The 17,518-nt window shown below is 41.7% G+C and overlaps 1 protein-coding gene across 3 annotated transcripts in view; it reads left to right on the forward strand.

Moving 5' to 3' along the window:
- LOC130907147 (membrane-associated guanylate kinase, WW and PDZ domain-containing protein 3) overlaps window positions 1-11,253 on the forward strand; it is a 148,605-nt gene extending 137,352 nt beyond the window's left edge. For all 3 annotated transcript variants that reach the window (XM_057821982.1, XM_057821983.1, XM_057821981.1), the window contains 2 exons: window positions 3,251-3,389; window positions 7,672-11,253. In XM_057821982.1, coding sequence (XP_057677965.1) covers window positions 3,251-3,389; window positions 7,672-8,282 — 750 coding nt within the window. In that variant the 3' untranslated portion in view covers window positions 8,283-11,253. The remainder of the gene's footprint in view (window positions 1-3,250; window positions 3,390-7,671) is intronic.
- Window positions 11,254-17,518: the final 6,265 nt, after the last annotated feature.

A 17,518-nucleotide genomic window follows, 5' to 3' on the forward strand; every position in this document is an offset into this window, starting at 1 on the left:
ACATTCAGCAAGTGAAAAAGAGGTAAATATAAGTCTGAACATAATGAAAATAATTCATTGATAATGCTAGGGTCAATTTGTTACAAGATATGGGAAGACAATATAAATGACCAACATAACTGAACAAATTATATAATGCAAATAAGGTTGCTTAAAAGTTGGTGGGGACAATTTGAGCATTCTGTAAAGTTGGTAGTGTTTTGTCCCTACCGTCCCTATGCAAACCTACGCCCTTGGTACTATAATGAGTGTTTCACTTTCCTTTCATAATAAATTGCTTTTATAAAAAGTATGTTTGCCTCAAATATCGACTCAATGCATATCGGCAACAGCCTTTGAAACCCCGTGTCGTTTGACCTCTACTATTAGAATATCACCCAATATTGTCAAACAAAAGCTTTAATTTGCTTTTCATAATCAACATCCTTTAAAAAAAAAAAAAAAAAAAAGTATCGGCCTCAAATATCGGCTTACAAAATCAACTTGAGAAATTGGCAATTTGCTGAATTTGACCCAAAAAATCAGTAACGGCTTTTGAAAATATTGGTTAGCTAATATTGGTTGAGCTCTACTATTTGAATTTCGCCCAATATTTTGGTGTATCGGATTACAAAATCAACTTGAGAAATCGGCAATTTGCTGAATTTGACAACAACAACAAAAAATCTGTAATAGCTTTTGAAAATCCCATGTCTGTTGATCTCCATTTGAATATCGGCCAATATATTGGTGTAAAAAAATTAAGCACTTAAACTTTTTATTATAATCAATATCGTTCTTCGTCCTTGAATATTTGCTGGATAAATTCCATATCGGTCACACTATTTGAATATCCATCCATTCATCATCCGAGGTCGGGTCACGGGCGCAGCAGCTTTAGCAGGGAAGCCTAGACTTCCTTCTCCCCAGGCACTTCAACCAGGTCCTCTGGCGACATCCCAAGGCATTCCCAGGCCAGCCAAGAGACATGGTCTCTCCAGCGTGTCCTGAGTCGTACCCGGGGCCTCACTCCGGTGTGACATGCCCGGAACACTTCTGTAGGGAGGCGTCCTGGAAGCATTCGAACTGGATGCCCGAGCCACCTCAACTGGCTCCTCTCAACGCGGAGGAGTAGCGGCTCAACACCGAGTTCCCCCCGGATGACTGAGCTTCTCACCCTATCTCTAAGGGAGAGCCCGGACGCCCTGCGGAGGTAGTAACTCATTTCCCCCACTTGCATGCAGGATCTTGTTCTTTCGGTCACGACCAACAGCTCGTGACCTTAGGTGAGACTATGAACGTCAACCGACTGGTAAATTGACAGCTTCGCCTTTCAGCTCAGCTCCGTCTTCACCACTACGGACCGAGTTCGCATCACTGCAGACGTTGCAAAGATTCGCCTGTGAATCTCCTTCTTACCCTCACTGGTGAGCAAGACCCCAAGATACTTGAACTCCTCCACTTGGGGCAGGATCTCATCCCCTAACTGGAGAGAGCACTCCACCCTTTTCCGACTGAGGACCATGGTCTCGGATTTGGAGATGCCGAACTTGGCTGCGAACCGCTCTAGTGAGAGTTGGAGGTCACGGCTTGATGAAGGCAACAGCACCACATCATCTGCAAAAAGCAGAGATGCAATGCTGAGGTCACCAAACCGGACCCCCTCAACGCTTCGGCTGCGCCTAGAAATTCTGTCCATAATAATATGAACGGAATCGGTGACAAAGGGCAGCCTTGGCGGAGTCCAACAGTCACTGGGAACAAATTCGACTTACTGTGCGAAACAAAATATGACACCGATCGGGACCAAACAGCCCTTATCCAGTACTTCCGGAGCACCCCCACAAGACTCCCTGAGGCACACGGTCGAACGCCTTCTCCAGATCAACAAAACACATGTAGACTGGTTGGCCGAACTCCCATGCACCGTCGTGGACCCTCCCAAGGGTGTAGAGCTGGTCCGCTGTTCCTCGGCCAGGACGAAAACCACACTGCTCCTCCTGAATCCGAGACTCGACTTCCCGATGGACCCTCCTCTCCAGCACCCCTGAATACAGTCCCTGACAAAAGTCTTGTCGCTTATCCATTTTGTAGAAACAATTGCTAATAACCTGACTTTTAATTATTCAATTGGTTTCAGAAATGGCTCATACGAAAGCTAAGACCCTCCCAAATTATGTTGAATGTACAAAAATATCTGAAAAAAGATTTATCATTTAATGAAGACATAAAGGTCAAATTTTGGCAAGACAAAAATTATGACGCCTACAGAAAGTAGTGTGAAAATTGAACAAAAAATGTACTTCAAATACAAAAATATGTTACATAACATAAGCAAATTTAGTAGTGGTGCTGTGAGATCCAATTTGAATATTTTGTATGACTTCCATTGGCTTCGGCAAGGATTCATACAATTTATTGATGAAGTCATCAGGAACATCAAAGAAAACAGTCTTGCATGCCTCCCAGAGTTCATCAACATTCTTGGGTTTCGTCTTCCATGCTTCCTCTTTCATTCTGTTCACGTCTGGTGACTGGGCTGGCCAGTCCTGGAGGATCTTGAGCTTCTTTGCCTTGAGGAACTTTGAGGTAGAGATTGAAGTATGCAATGGAGGCCCCATCCTGCTGCAGAATTTGTCCCTTTTTATGGTTAGGAATGTAAGAGGCAGCTAATATTTGTTGATATTTCAGACTATTTATGTTGCGTTCCACCCTGCAGATCTCTCGCATACCCCCATACTGGATATAAGCCCAGACCATGATTTTGGTAATGATGTAACCACCAAACTTCACTGTTCTCTGAATGAATCTCGGATCCATGTGGGCTCCACTAGGTCTCCTGCAATATTTGTGGCGACTGTGGTGTAATTCAATGGAAGATTCTTTTGAAAAATCCACCTTTTGCCACTTTTCCAGCGTCCATCCGTTTGACAGGCTGTGGGCCTTGGCAAATGCCACACGGTTTTTTAATTGTCTGCACCCTGAGAGATAAATAGTCTGAAATATCAACAAATCTTAGGGGGACCACCACCCTGGTTTGCCAATACAGAGGCACTGTCCCGATATCCACGCTGTGTTGTAGAGGTGTGTCATATTTGAATACCGCCCAATATTTTGGTATCAAACAAAAGCACTTTAATTTACTTTTAAAAATTAACGTTCTCTGTCCTCGAATATCATCTGAAAAAAGGGGCTTTAGACATGAATCAATAAAAAGAATCGGTGCTAGCCTTTGAAAATGTCGTATGGGCGGACCGCTAATCCGGTGCAGGTGAGCGACCAACTGGTGGAGATCAACGGCGACAGCACAGCGGGGATGAGCCACGCCCAAGCGGTGGAGCAGATCCGCCGAGGGGGACGGCGCGTCCACCTGGTCCTCAAGAGGGGAAACGGATACGTGCCCGACTACGGTGAGAAGAACGCCTGCCCGATTGCCTCCCTTGATGCTTTCCTTCTCGTTTCTGGCCTTGACGTGCTTTGCTGTCCTTTCTTCTTTCTTCTTCTTCTTGTCTTTTTTTCCTGTCAGTGGAACTCTCCAGTTTGTCTCTTTGCATGACCAACTCCAAATTAGGCGAGCCTTGCTTCTATGTGATTGGACGGACAGAGAATACGCGGTTGGTAATGGTTCCTGTTAGTTCTCCCATTTTCTGGCTCTCTACATTCCACCACTCAGGCCACGTTTACACGACAGCGGTTAAAAAAAAAAAAAAAAAAAAAAACGCTAATTATCTTTGTTTCTGTTGCGCGTACTCCGGAACAGTAGGTGGTGGTCATGCTGTGATTATTTTTAGGGTCGCTTCCTGTTAATTTTGGGTCACTTACGGTACATATTGGGACTTTTTGTGGTGGCCTTCTGTACATTTTGGGACCATTTCCATTTACTGGTAACTCCATGGTCATTGGTCACTTCCTGTTGATTTTGGGTCACTTCCTGTACATTTTGGGGCATTCTGGGGTCACTTCCCATACATTTTGGATCATTTCATGTAGATTATAGGGCTTTTACAGGTCAATTCCTGTTCATTGATCATTTCCAGTACATTTTAGGGGCACTCCGGGATCACTTCCTCTACATTTTTTGTTGACTTTGGGTCACTTCCTGTTCATTGGTCAATTCCTGTTGATTTTTGGTCATTTCCTGTACATTTTTGGGACATTCCGGGGTCACTTCCTGTACATTTTGGGTCACTTCCTGTTGATTTTGGGTCATTTCCTATCCATTTTTTGGGCATTCTAGGGCCACTTCCTGCACATTTTGGGTCACTTCCTGTACATTTTGGATTATTTCCTGTCGATTATAGGGCGTTTACAGGTCCCTTCCTGTTCATTGGTCACTTCCGGTATATTTTGGGGGGGATTCCGGGGTCACTTCCTATACATTTGGTGTAATTTCTTGCTGATTTTGGGTCACTTCCTGTTCATTGGTCAATTCCTGTTGTTTTTGTGGCATTTCTCGGTCACTGTTTGTTGATTTTGGGTCATTTCCTGTATATTTTGGGGCATTCCGGGGTCACTTTCTGTACATTTTGGTCAGCTCCTGTTAATTGTGGGTCACTTCCTGTTCATTGGTCACTTCCTGTAAACTTTTGGGGCATTCCATAGTCACTTCCTGTAGATTATTGGGTGTTTACAGGTCACTTCCTGTACACGTTTGGGGCATTCCAGGGTCACTTACTGTACATTTTGAATCACTTCCTGTTCTTTGGTCACTTCGTGTTGATTTTGGATCACTTCTGGTACATATTGGGGCATTCTGCGGTCACTTTCTGTACATTTTGGGTCACTTCCTGTCTATTTTGGATCACGTCCTGTACACTTTTGGCGCATTCCAAGGTCACTTCCTCAGGGTACCCGCAGGTTATTAAAAGTATTTAAAAAAGCATTGAATTTAGTTTTCCATTATTAAAGGTATTAAAAGTATTAAATTAGCTGTTGTAAGTCTGGAATTTTTTCACCGTGGTCTTAATTTTCAAGAACATCTCAATGCAACCTAAATTATATCCGTGACGTTTTTTTTTTTTTTTTTTTTTTGTAAATCCGTAACGAAGATGATGCATAGAATTTTTACGATGCACTGCACTACAAATCGAAATGCAACTCGTGCGTGCCAAACCACCACAACCGGCAAAACGGAGAATCCAGCCACCTCTGCATCGGGAATGCGTCCGTTTGTCGGGGGAACGAAAACCCTGCAGGCAGAAGTATTGTGGATTCTGAACACCAAAACAGACCACCATTCATATACTTCAAATGAGTCCATTGGTGATCTGTTTCGGATATTACGTCATTTTTGGTCGGCATCGGCTGTCACAATGTTGGTCATATTGCGTTGTTTTGTTCCAGAGGGAGCGTTCCCGATGTCTTAACTGTCTTTTGTAACGAATTTTCAGTTGGCAGAAAAAAAAACCCACACATTTTCTTAATGTTTAAATAGTCTACATATTTTTATGACCATTATAACTGCATTTACACAATGAAATAACGCTGGAAAAGTTTGTTAAACATAATGTTGCTGAAATCGTGTTTTTTTTCCCGGAGGGAGCATTCCCGACTTCGTAACTGCAGCCAATTTAAGCTCATCAAGACTTTAAAATAGAGGTAAAATCGGGCCTAAAAAGTCCAGCCCGACCCGAACTGGTCCGCGGGTATTAAAGCCCGACCCGCGTTTTGTGTAATAACATTTGTGACGATGTCTGCATAAAAGCCTGTCTTTTATAAATTCTCAGTTGGCAGAAAAAAAACCCACACATTTTCTTAATGTTTAAATAGACTACATATTTTTATGATAATTATAAATTTATTTACACAACGAAATAACGCTGGAAAAGTTTGTTAAATATCAATAAAGAGATGCGGTTTTGCGAACTCGCAGAGGGGAAGATTAAAAAGGGCGTAAAGGCACACTCTGGCTCTGCAATGACCATACAGTGCCTTCTCTTTTTTTTATCCAAATTATTTGTTTTATAGCAAGTATTCTTTGGTTTATCATTCATACATCGTTAATATATAGTTATTTTAAAAAGTTAGCGAGAAAGAACCCTGGCCCGGCCCGATGTAATAATTGACATTTTATTTTGGTCATGTTTTCAGTTAAATTTAGCTGTTTCCACTTTCCAGCTTGCTATGTTTATAATTGCGATGTTTGTTTACCGCTTTTCCTCTTACTGCGAAGAGGGAGGAAGTTACATCGGCCGCCGCTATGATATTTAAGTCATCAGCCATCTGCTGTGACCCGGGAATTTGACGCCTGCTTTAAATTTAATTTTAAAAATTTTTAAAAAACACTGCTTCCCATGTCAGTCGACACGGGAAATTGTTTTCACACACAACTGCTGCGAGGTTAAGTCCCGCGATATTCCCGTTGTTTTGGAGTATGTGATAGGGGCTCAAGTTACATCCAGATACTTTAGGTTGCAGTTTATGGGTCATGCGAAGGCAGTGGACCTGCTTAAACATTTCGGTTTGCCTTTCGAATGAATGTGAATTTCGCCGTTTTAACTCGAGAGTTAGCCATGTTCTCTGGGGTCTTGGCAGGTGCACTAGCGGCTAGCCTGTTACAGAAGATGGCTGGTCTGAGTCCTGTCCTCCTCCTCTTTTTGTCCATAATTATTGTGTGCGTGTGTGTGTTTAAAAAAATTCTGACAGACTTTGTAATGTTACTTTAAATGTGTTTTAATTGTATCTTCAATATATGTGCATTCTTTTGTCAAACACACTTAGTAATTGAGGTTAAATTTGATGTTCAGTGCTTTATTTATTTAATATGATTCAATATGATCTAAATAATGGGTGCGAGAAAAGTATTAATTTTCAGTTGAAATGGTATTAAAAAAAGGTCTTAAAAGTCTTGAATTTAGATTTATCAATCCTGGGGGTACCCTGCTTCCTGTACATAGGTCACTTCCAGTACATTTTGGCGGTATTCCGGGGTCACTTCTTATATATTTTGGATCACTTCCTGTTCTTTGGTCACTTTGTGTTGATTTTGGGTCACTTCTGGTACATATTGGGGCATTCCGGGGTCACATTCCCTATATTTTGTGTCATTTCCTATTGATTTTGGGTTACTTCCTGTTCATTTGTCTCTTCCTGTTGATTTTGGGTCATTCTGAGGTTACTTCCTGTACATTTTGGATCATTCCCTGTTGATTTTGGGTCCCGTCCTGTTCGTTAGTCACTTCCTGTTTATTTTGGGTCACTTCCTGTACATTTTGGGCCATTCTGGGGTCACTTCTTGTACATTTTGGATCATTTCCTGTACATTATAGTGGTGTTTACGGGTCAGTTTCACGCACTTTTGCATCTTTCCGTCGTACAAACTATTTTTACAACAAAACGCCACTGTGGCGTTTTGGCTTCAGACCGTTGTCATGTAAACGTGGCGTTAGAGATCATGATCTCAAAAAAAAAAAAAATCAGATCCTAAGTAGTGTTGAACCGATATTGATTTTTTGGGCTCCTGATAGCAATTCCAACATTGGTGATGCTATACTGATACCATGTGTTTTGAAAAAATAAACATTTTTCTTTGTTCTTTTAATACTAAATTACTTCATGCGCACCACTACGACAAGTAATTGCTATCATGCCTTGGTCAAACACAACTTAACTCATTGGCTGCGATTGACAGAAATCCACGTCCAATGCCCCTCTTTTTAAAGATATCTTTCCTTCTCTCTGCTTCCCGTCCAGACCGTGAGTCCCGAATCGCCTCCCCCTCCCGCCGGCGTCACCCCAAGGAGCAGAGTTTGGCTGCAGTAGATGCTGGCAGGCAGAGGGGGCGCCATTCCCGGAAGAAGAAGAGAGGCGAGTCTTCGGACGGACGCGGGAAAAAGACGGGTCAGGGGAGAAGACCGAAGAACGCCAAGAAAAAAGCGGCCCGGAAGAAAGAGGAGAGGAAGGAGGAAACACCAAAAGAAGAAGAAAAAGAAGAAGAAGTGGTATGGGAAAGCACAAATGGTAAAGAAGAAACTCTGCTTCCCGTTCCAAGTCGGGATAAAAACTTAGAGGAGAGCGTGCGGGAGGCGGAGCACTCAGGGGACGTGGCGGAGGGCTATCGTGAGATGAAGCGGCTCGGGGATGGAGACTCGAATGAAGATCGGAGCGGAGACAAAAAGGAGCCCTTCGCTTTCCTCGCTTCCGATTTTTCCGGGGAGGAGGAGTCAGAGTCAGAAGGCGGCCCGTCGGACGACGACACGTCCGCCGCCAGCGTCTACGGCTTCTCAGCGCCGGCGAATGGGCGCGGGGGCGTTCCAGTGCCGGGACCTTGGCTCCGGCCTAAACACTGCAGGACAGACAGATGAGAGCGTTAAAGTCTGGACGTAGTCATCTTTGTCGTGGGCCATTATGTTGGCTGGTCCAGAGAAATATTGAGGTTGCATGGCAGCCATTGACGACGCAAGACGTCTAATCCGTTTGTACTGGGAGGGGCCAAGGAGTCTTCCTTCAGGAAATAACTGAAAATCAGCAGGGAGTGACTTAGAATTGAAGCTAAACAAACAGCAGGTAACCCAAAAATGATCAGAAAGTGACCTTTAATTCAAGCTAAATCAACAGGGAGTGACCTAGAATGCCCCAAAATCAATAGAAGTCACCTAAAGTTGACAGGAAGTGGCCTTAAAATTAAGCTAAACTAATAGCAAGTGACCCAAAATGACCAGGAAGTGGCCTAAGACTGCTTCGAAATCAACGGTAAATTACCCAAAATCAACAGCTGGAAAGGTACCAAAATCATCAGCAAGTGACCTGAAATTCAAGCTAAATCAACAGGTAGTGAGTGACTCAATACCCTAAAATTAACAGGAAGTGACCAAAAATAAACAGGCACTAGCTTGAAATTGAAGCTAAATTACTTTTTATTATTATTATTATTATGAATTACTTTGTACTAAATTACAAGTGACCCAAAATGACCAGGAAGTGACCTAAAAATGCCCCAAAATCAACAGGTACTGACCCCTAACCCTAATTGGAGATACATAAACAGGAAGTGGCCTTGAGTTGATGCTAAATCAGCAAGAAATGATCCAAAATGATCATGAATTGACCTAGAAATGTACCAAAATCAACAAGAAGTGACCTCTAAATGCCCCAAAATCATCAGGAAGTGACTCAAATCAACAGGAAGTGGCCTTAAAATGAAGCTAAACTGTAACTGTAAGTTACCCATAATGACTAGGAAGTGACCTAAGACTGCTTCGAAATCAACAGGAAGTGACCCAAAGCCAACAGAAAGTCACCTGTAAATGTATCAAAATCATCTGGAGGTGACCTGGAATTCAAGTTAAATCAACAGGTAGTGACCCAATACCCTAAAATTAACAGGAACTGACCAAAAATGAACAGGAAGTGACCTGGCATTGAAGTTACAGATTTAAGCTAAATTACTTTTTTTTTTTTTTTTAATTGTTATGAGTTACTTTGTAAATGACTTTGTACTAAATTACATGTGACCCAAAATGACCAGGAAGTGACCTAAGAATGCCCCAGGCTTTGAGTTGATGCTAAATGAACAAGAAATGATCCAAAATAATCATAATTTGACCTAGAAATGTCCCAAAATCAACAGGAAACAACCTGTAAATGCCCCCCAAATAAACAGGAAGTGACCCATATCAATAGGACATGGCCTGAAATGTTCAGGAAAACCTGTAAATGCCTCCAAAATAAACAAGAAGGGACCCAAATCAACAGGAAGCGACCATGAATTGGAGCTAAACTAATAGCAAATGACCAAAAATCACCAAGAAGTGAGCTGGAATTGAAGCTAAATCAACAGGAAGTGACCTAGGAATGCCCCAAAATAAACAGGAAGTCGCCCATAAATACCAAAATCATCAGGAAGTGACCCAAATCAATAGGAAGTGGCCTTAAATTGAAGCTTAACTAATAGCAAGTGATCCAAATTGTTCATGAATTGGCCTAGAAATGCCCCAAAATCAACACAAATTCACCTGTAAATGTACCAAAATCAAAAGGAAGTGACCCGGAATTTAAGATAAACAGGAAGTGGCCTTGATTTTAAGCTACATCAACAGGAAGTGATCCAAAATGATCATGAATTGACCTAGAAATGTACCAAAATCAACAGGACGCAACCTGTAAATGCCCCCAAAATAAACAGGAAGTGACCCAAATCAACAGGAAGTGGCCACAATTGATGAGAAAGTGACCTACAACCTTCCATTCCAAATTGAATGGCCGTCTAGCGCCGTCAGTGGCAGCCAGGTGAGTTCGCCATATTTCTATTGGTTGGCTAACATAATGACCCCGAAAGAAGAAAAGCCAAACTAAAACACGACCCGCGACAAAGATTACTTTGACCCCTTGACAGGTGGAAAACATTTAACTTTAAAATTGAAATTGCTTCCTTTACTGGACTCACTTCCGGGTTTTTGAGGTCTTATACTTTGTGCCTTTTTTACCGTCTGATAATAAAAACTATCGTTAGCCGTTTTACATATCAATTTATCGTCTGTTATGCTGTATGAAATAGCCGACGATGTTTTTTTCCATGGCGTGATAAATTGCACGTCATCAACAATCATTGGCGTTGCTTTGTTCAATGTCTCTCCCGTAAGCTCATTAGCATTCTAGCATATTTTGGCATCCATGTTTGTACAGGAACATTCTTCTTCTTCTTCTCCTGTAAAGTATCTGCTCCACTTTGGACCTCATGCAATACTAATGCACACACTTGATGACGTCCGTCCGTCCGTCCGTCAATATAATGACGATCTTTTTACTCAGTCATATAATCTGTAAATATGTTTACGTGTACGCTATGTAACCAATCGTCCCTGCCTATTCTTCGCGCAACGTTGGTATAATTTGTTGCGTGTCGAGTTTTTGTGCAGGACATGAAAGATTTGTGCTGTGAAAAAGTATCTGCTTCGTCTTTCATTAGGATTTTATTTTAATACCCATGATAGCAAAAGTAATGGAGGATATTTTCCTTCAAGAAGTGGCCTAGGAATTCCCCAAAATTAATAGGAAATGACCCTAAATGAGCAGGAAGTGACCCATAAATGCCCCAAAATCAACATAAAATGACCTTGAATTGAAGCTAAATACATGTGAAATTACCTCAGAATTCACCAGAATCCTCCAGAAGTGACCTAAAATCAATAGGGAGTGCTGTAAATGTCCCCAAATTAACAGGAAGTGACCCAAAATCAACATAAAGTGACCTTGAAATGAAGCTAAATATATGGAAAATTACCTCAGAATTCCCCACAATCCTTAAGAAGTGACCTAAAACCAATAGGAAGTGACCTGTAAATGCCCCTAACTCAACAGTAAGTGATCCAAACTAACCAGGAAGTGAACCAACCAACAGAAAGTGACCCTCTAAATGCCCCAAAATGAACAGGAAGTGACCAGGAATTGAAACTAAATCAACAGCAAGTAACCCAAAATGATCCGGAAGTGACCTGAAATTGAATTTAAATCAACAGGAAGTGACCTGTAAGTGCACCAAAATCAACAGGAAGTGACCTGTAAATGTACCAAAATCATCAGGACGGTGGCCTGTAAATCCCCCCAAAATCAACAGAAAGTGACCTGTAAATGCCCCAAAATGAACAGGAAGTGACCTGTAAATGCCCCAAAACGAACAGGAAATTACCTGTAAATGCTGCAAAACCAATAGGAAGTGACCTATAAATGCCCCAAAATGAACAGGAAGTGACCTGTAAATGCCCCAAAATGAACAGGAAATTACCTGTATATGCTCAAAAATCATCAGGAAGTGACCCAACCAACAGGAAGTGACCTGTAAATGCCCCAAATTGAACAGGAAGTGACCCGTAAATGCCCCCAAATCATCAGGAAATTACCTGCAAGCGATTTTAATTTAATCTGAATTCTGATTGGAAATCTACAAGTGACAAACTCATTCAAATTCACCGCAGGAGTTTGACTGGACGCCACGTGACTGGCCGCCTTGTCATCCTAGAGCCATCTCATTTGGAATCGTTTTTCCTTCCAAATCTTTTGACGGTGAGTTGGGTAACCGTTGATTAAAATTTCCCTAATTTCTTCAACATGAAATTGTCATTTGGTACGGACGCACATACTTTTTCACACACTGAACTATATGCAACCCCATATGTGAACTTGCAGCTAAAGTGCGAAATGATATTTCAAGCTCATCTGAAAATCCGTCATCTACCTTTGTATTTTGTCGGAAATTGTGTTGCCGCAATATTGTGAGATGATATTTTTATATGAAATGAGCTTTTGTTTTAACGACTCAGGTTATCAGATACTTTTGATTGATAAGCCATTCCCGTTTTCTAACAGATGACAGCAAGAGACAAAATGCTCTCGTTGCACTCAAAATGATTTCATCCCCGAAACTGTTATTTCCGTTTGAATTTTAGGTTCCAAATGGAAATACGTTGAAGCGTCATCGCATTCTAGCAAACAAATAAAGTGGAAAATCAAGTTGAGGTTTGTCTTGTTGCTTTGGTGGGTTGCAACGCCAGCGTTGGACAGCAGGTGGAAGTAACGCAACAGTCAGTGTTCAAAAAAAAAAAAAAAAAAAAAAAACATGCTGCACATTACACGGGCCCCCGATTATAATACCAATACGCTGTAATGGTAAGTGTATGGTCAAAAATCACAGCCACACATTTTTCTGCCATTTAAAATGAATGGAAAATTTGGACGTGCATAACCGTCAGTGGCATGGACGTGCATGGCCTGCAAAAATGCCACATACCAAAAAAAAAATGCTACATACTGTACCAAAATCCAATTTGCCACATTCCATAAAAAATGCCACATGCCCAAAAAAAAAAATGCCACATGCCGCCAAAATTCATTTTGCCACAATCAAAAAACCACAATCAAGACTATTCACATTTTTATTTATAAAGGGTATAATAAGAATTCTTAATGCTTAGAATTACAAAAATATCTATTAGATATTTTTTTGTTTTTTGGGGGGGGACATTTTTTTAACCTGTCCTGTTCAGCTGCCTGACATGGACAACGGAAATCTGAGTGTCTGATTGGTCTGAACAGTTTAATGTATCACATGGGAGTATGACATACTCCCATTGTGATCATTCAACATGCCTCGTTTATTCGTAGAAAGTGACGAACAGGACGGGGTCATGGGGGACAGAAGAAAAGGGGGAGAGACAGAAAAAGTACAAACAACATCAAGAAAGTCATTGAACACCCACACAAACTATGAATATGTTGGTGCTATTGCTAGCCAGTTGTATTTCCAGTTGACACCATGTGGGGGGCCTGATGACCAAGGAAAAAAGAAGCGAGGGGGTCAGAAAGATGAGTGATTGGGAGGGGTGGTGTGTACACAAATCAGCCATGTGAGGTGTAGGACCCAGTATTTGTGTTAATCAATTGTGAGTGTGAGTATGCTGGCATCCTATTCTATGCTATCTGATCGCTAATCCTGACACCGAGTTTTACTACTTGAGTGTGTCTAAATGCACCTAGTCATGTGTGAATCCCATCAGACATGTGATAGTCTTGCAGACGAGTGGAAATGCTGGCGGGAGCCGTGCCAGGGCTGCGGCCCTTCCCCAACCAACCGGGGGGGGGGGGGGTTGGGGGGGGTCTGCCAGCGTCCTCCTCCCGCAGCCAGGCAAGGGGGCCGCTGTCATCCTACCAGGATCCAGGATGGTCTCCCGGCCCTTAAGGGATGGGACGAGGGGACGCGCCACCACGCCCAAAGCAATTTCCCGGGTGGACTGACACGGAGACGACGTGGACATTTACCGAGTCGCGTCTTCGTATAATGTCCGGAACTTTCCCGGGAAGCGGTATATGTGAAAGCAGAGGTTAAATTCACTGGTCACAGCACAATGCCTGATGATATAAATATCATGGCGGGCAGATTGTCATTTCCTCTTTCTTCGCAGTAAGATAAAAAGCGGTAAACAAACAAAACTGGAAATACCGTATTGGCCCAAATATAAGACTGCCCTGATTATAAGACGACCCTCTCTTTTTCAAGACTCAAGTTTGAAAAAAGACTTTTTGAAAACCAAATTAATTTTTATACAGAAAATAATTACAGTATATCCGAAACAAATGATTATAACAATATATTTGAGAGAAAAAGCATGTTATTTTGCCTCATTCAAATCTTAATATCTAAACATTTAAATATGTAAAGTTCAATCACATTCGTAAATGAATGGCTTCTGGTTTTTGAAATGTAAATAAACAAATCTATTGTGATAAAACAACAAAATTGCAATAACTGCATTAACCATCAAACTGAAGTCTAACTAGTCTGGAAATAAATCTGAATAAGGAAAAACATTGCGATAAAATAATGCAAACTGGTTAAACTTGAGAGTAGCTGAGATCTGTCATGACAGAACATCGCTTCAATGATATTTTGCGCCATCTAGCGTCGTGAATGGGTATAACGTCTAGACCGCGAATATAAGACAACCCCCTCTTTTTCAATCTTATTTCAATGCAAAAAAACACCGTCTTATATTCGGGCCAATATGGTAGCTCAATTAAACTGAAAACATAACATTCATAGACTTCATAACCTATTGATCTGACACTTTGTCATCCTTTGCCCAAATTATGAATAAAAACCGGAATAATAACATCATAATTATAATAATTCCTGTAATAATTAACGGGTTCTGATGTGACGGACGTTTTTTGCTGTCCCTGAACGCACCGCGCCCGAGAGCGGTGAGCTTGAGTTTCCCTCTCACTTTCAATGTTTTCTTGAGAACACCGTCAACTTCGTGATCAGGAGGCGTTTTGTGTTGAAAAAGTTATTAAATAAATGATAAAAAACATGACATAGCTGGCGATTTCTTTGGCAATGTTACCACAATAGTAATTGTCAGCTTCACTTCTAAAGACTAGCGAACGGTGGTCGGAGGAGGACCGTGGAGATGTATTGTTGAGCCAGTTCATAGATGCGCACCCCACGCTCATATTTTTATATAAATTGCATCTTCATTTAGAAGGTAAGCGTCACCTTTTTCCTTGTTTCACCACCTTTACCAACCTTTTTGAAACCTGTGTTGATTTCTCACACAAGAAAATCCACCATGCGTTCCTCTGCGGTGGTGTCATGTCGTATTTCGAGCATGTCGTCGGATGTAGAAACAAATGGAGAGTCAAATTTTACGTCGGATGTCGAAAAGATCGTGTGTCAAAGCGATCGTATGTCGAGGTACCACTGTTTATGGAAAAGAGATCACTCCTTGATGTCTGCGATTTATGCATCGCGACCCTTGTTATATGCATGTTTCACCTAAATCCCCCAAGAATCCGGCTGTGGCCATTCACAGCTGTGTCTTGACACTTGGCAATACATGCTACGTGGAGTTTTTGGATCGAAAAAAGTAAGTGCGTGATAATATCTCGTTAAAATCTTGGCGTCTTTAATTGTGCTCTATCATGCTCACGCCTTAGGGTTTTGCTGTTTTGTTTTGTTTTGTTTTAAATGCCCTCCTTTTCAAAATTTTTCTTCCCCCAGAAAATTGAGATTTTAAATTTCCAATGATGTAGCACGTGCATATAAGGACAATTTTGAAATTTTGCCAAATTGGGGGTCTCAGAGCGGAACTTCAAGTCACCTGAGTGTTTTCCGCCATACAGTATATATACAGTGATCCCTTGCCGTATCGCGCTTCAAACTTCTCACCCTCAGTCTATCGTGGATGTTTTTCAATTTAAAAAATAAATAAATAAATACAACATTTTATTTAAAAATACTAAGATATATGGATGTACACATCATTGTTTTCTTTTGTATGTATATATACAGTATATATACACAGTGGGGAGAACAAGTATTTGATACACTGCCGATTTTGCTGGTTTTCCGACTTGCAAAGCATGTAGAGGTGTGTAATTTGTATCATAAATTCTCTTCAACCGTGAGGGACGGAATCTAATAAAAAAAAAACAGAAAATCACGTATGATTTTTAAATGATAAATTTGCATTTAATTTCATGAATTAAGTATTTGGTACATCACAAAAATCGAACTTAATATTTGGTACAGAAACCTTTGTTTGCTATTATAGATATCAAACGCTTCCTGTAGTCCTTGACAAGGTTTGCACACACTGCAGCAGGGATTTTGGCCCACTCCTCCATGCAGATCTTCTCCAGAGCATTCAGGTTTCGGGGCTGCTGCCGGGCAACACGGACTTTCAGCTCCCTCCGTAGATTTTCTATCGGGTTCAGATCTGGTGACTGGCTAGGCCACTCCAGGACCTTAAGATGCTTCTTACGGAGCCACTCTTTAGTTGCCTTGGCTGTGTGCTTGGGGTCGTTGACATGCTGGAAGACCCAGCCACGACCCATCTTCAGGGCTCTCACTGAAGGAAGGAAGTTGTCAGCCAAGATCTGGCGATACATAGCCCCATCCATCCTCCCCTCAATACGGTGCAGTCGTCCTGTACCCTTGGCAGAGAAGCAGCCCCAAAAAAATTATGTTTCCTCCTCCATGTTTCACGGTTGGGATGGTGTTCTTGGGGTTGTACTCATCCTTCTTTTTCCTCCAAACACGACGAGCCGAGTTTAGACCAAAAAGTTCCATTATGGTCTCATCCAACCACATGACCTTCTCCCATTGCTCCTCTGGATCATCCAGATGGTCAGTGGCAAACTTCAGACGTGTCTGGACATGCACTGGCTTCAGCAGCGGGACCTTGCGTGCGCTGTAGGATTTTAATCCATAACGGCGTAATGTGTTTCTGATGGTTTTCTTCGACACTGTGGTTCCAGCTCTCTTCAGGTAATTGTGCAGGTCCTGCCGTGTAGTTCTGGGCTGATCCCTCACCTTCCTCATGATCAGTGATGCCCCACGAGGTGAGCTCTTGCATGGAGCCCCAGAACGAGGCAGACTGACCGTCAACTTGAACTTCTTCCATTTTCTAATAATCGCTCCAACAGTTGTTACCTTCTCACCAAGCTGCTTGCTTATTTTCCTGTAGCCCATCCCAGCCTTGTGCAGGTCTATTATTTTATCACAGCTCTTTGGTCTTGGCCATTGTGGTTGGAGTTTGTTTGTTTGAGCATGTGAACAGGTGTCTTTTATACAGGTAACAAGTTCAAACAGGTGCAGTTACTTCCGGTAATGAGTGGAGAACAGGAGGGGTTCTTAAAAAAGAACTAAGAGCCGAAATATTTACTAGTTGGTAATGTATCAAATACTTATTTCATGCAGTTAAATACAAATTTATTATTTAAAAAGTATACAATGTGATTTTCTGGATTTATTCCGTCCCTCACAGTTGAAGAGAACTTGTGATACAAATTACAGACCTCTACATGGCTTGCAAGTGGGAAAACCAGCAAAATCGGCAGTGTATCAAATACTTGTTCTCTCCACTGTATATGCCGGAAAACACTCAGGTGACATGAAGTTCTGCTCTGAGACCCCCAATTTAGCCAGCTTTCAAAATTGTCCGATATGCATGTGTGATACATCATTGGAAAGCTTAAAATCTCCATTTTCTGGGGGAAGAAAAATTTTGAACAGGAGGGCTTTTTTTTTTTTAAATGTTTTTTT

This window comes from Corythoichthys intestinalis, chromosome 2 (genome assembly GCF_030265065.1).
Source record: "Corythoichthys intestinalis isolate RoL2023-P3 chromosome 2, ASM3026506v1, whole genome shotgun sequence".
Classification (NCBI taxonomy): domain Eukaryota; kingdom Metazoa; phylum Chordata; class Actinopteri; order Syngnathiformes; family Syngnathidae; genus Corythoichthys; species Corythoichthys intestinalis.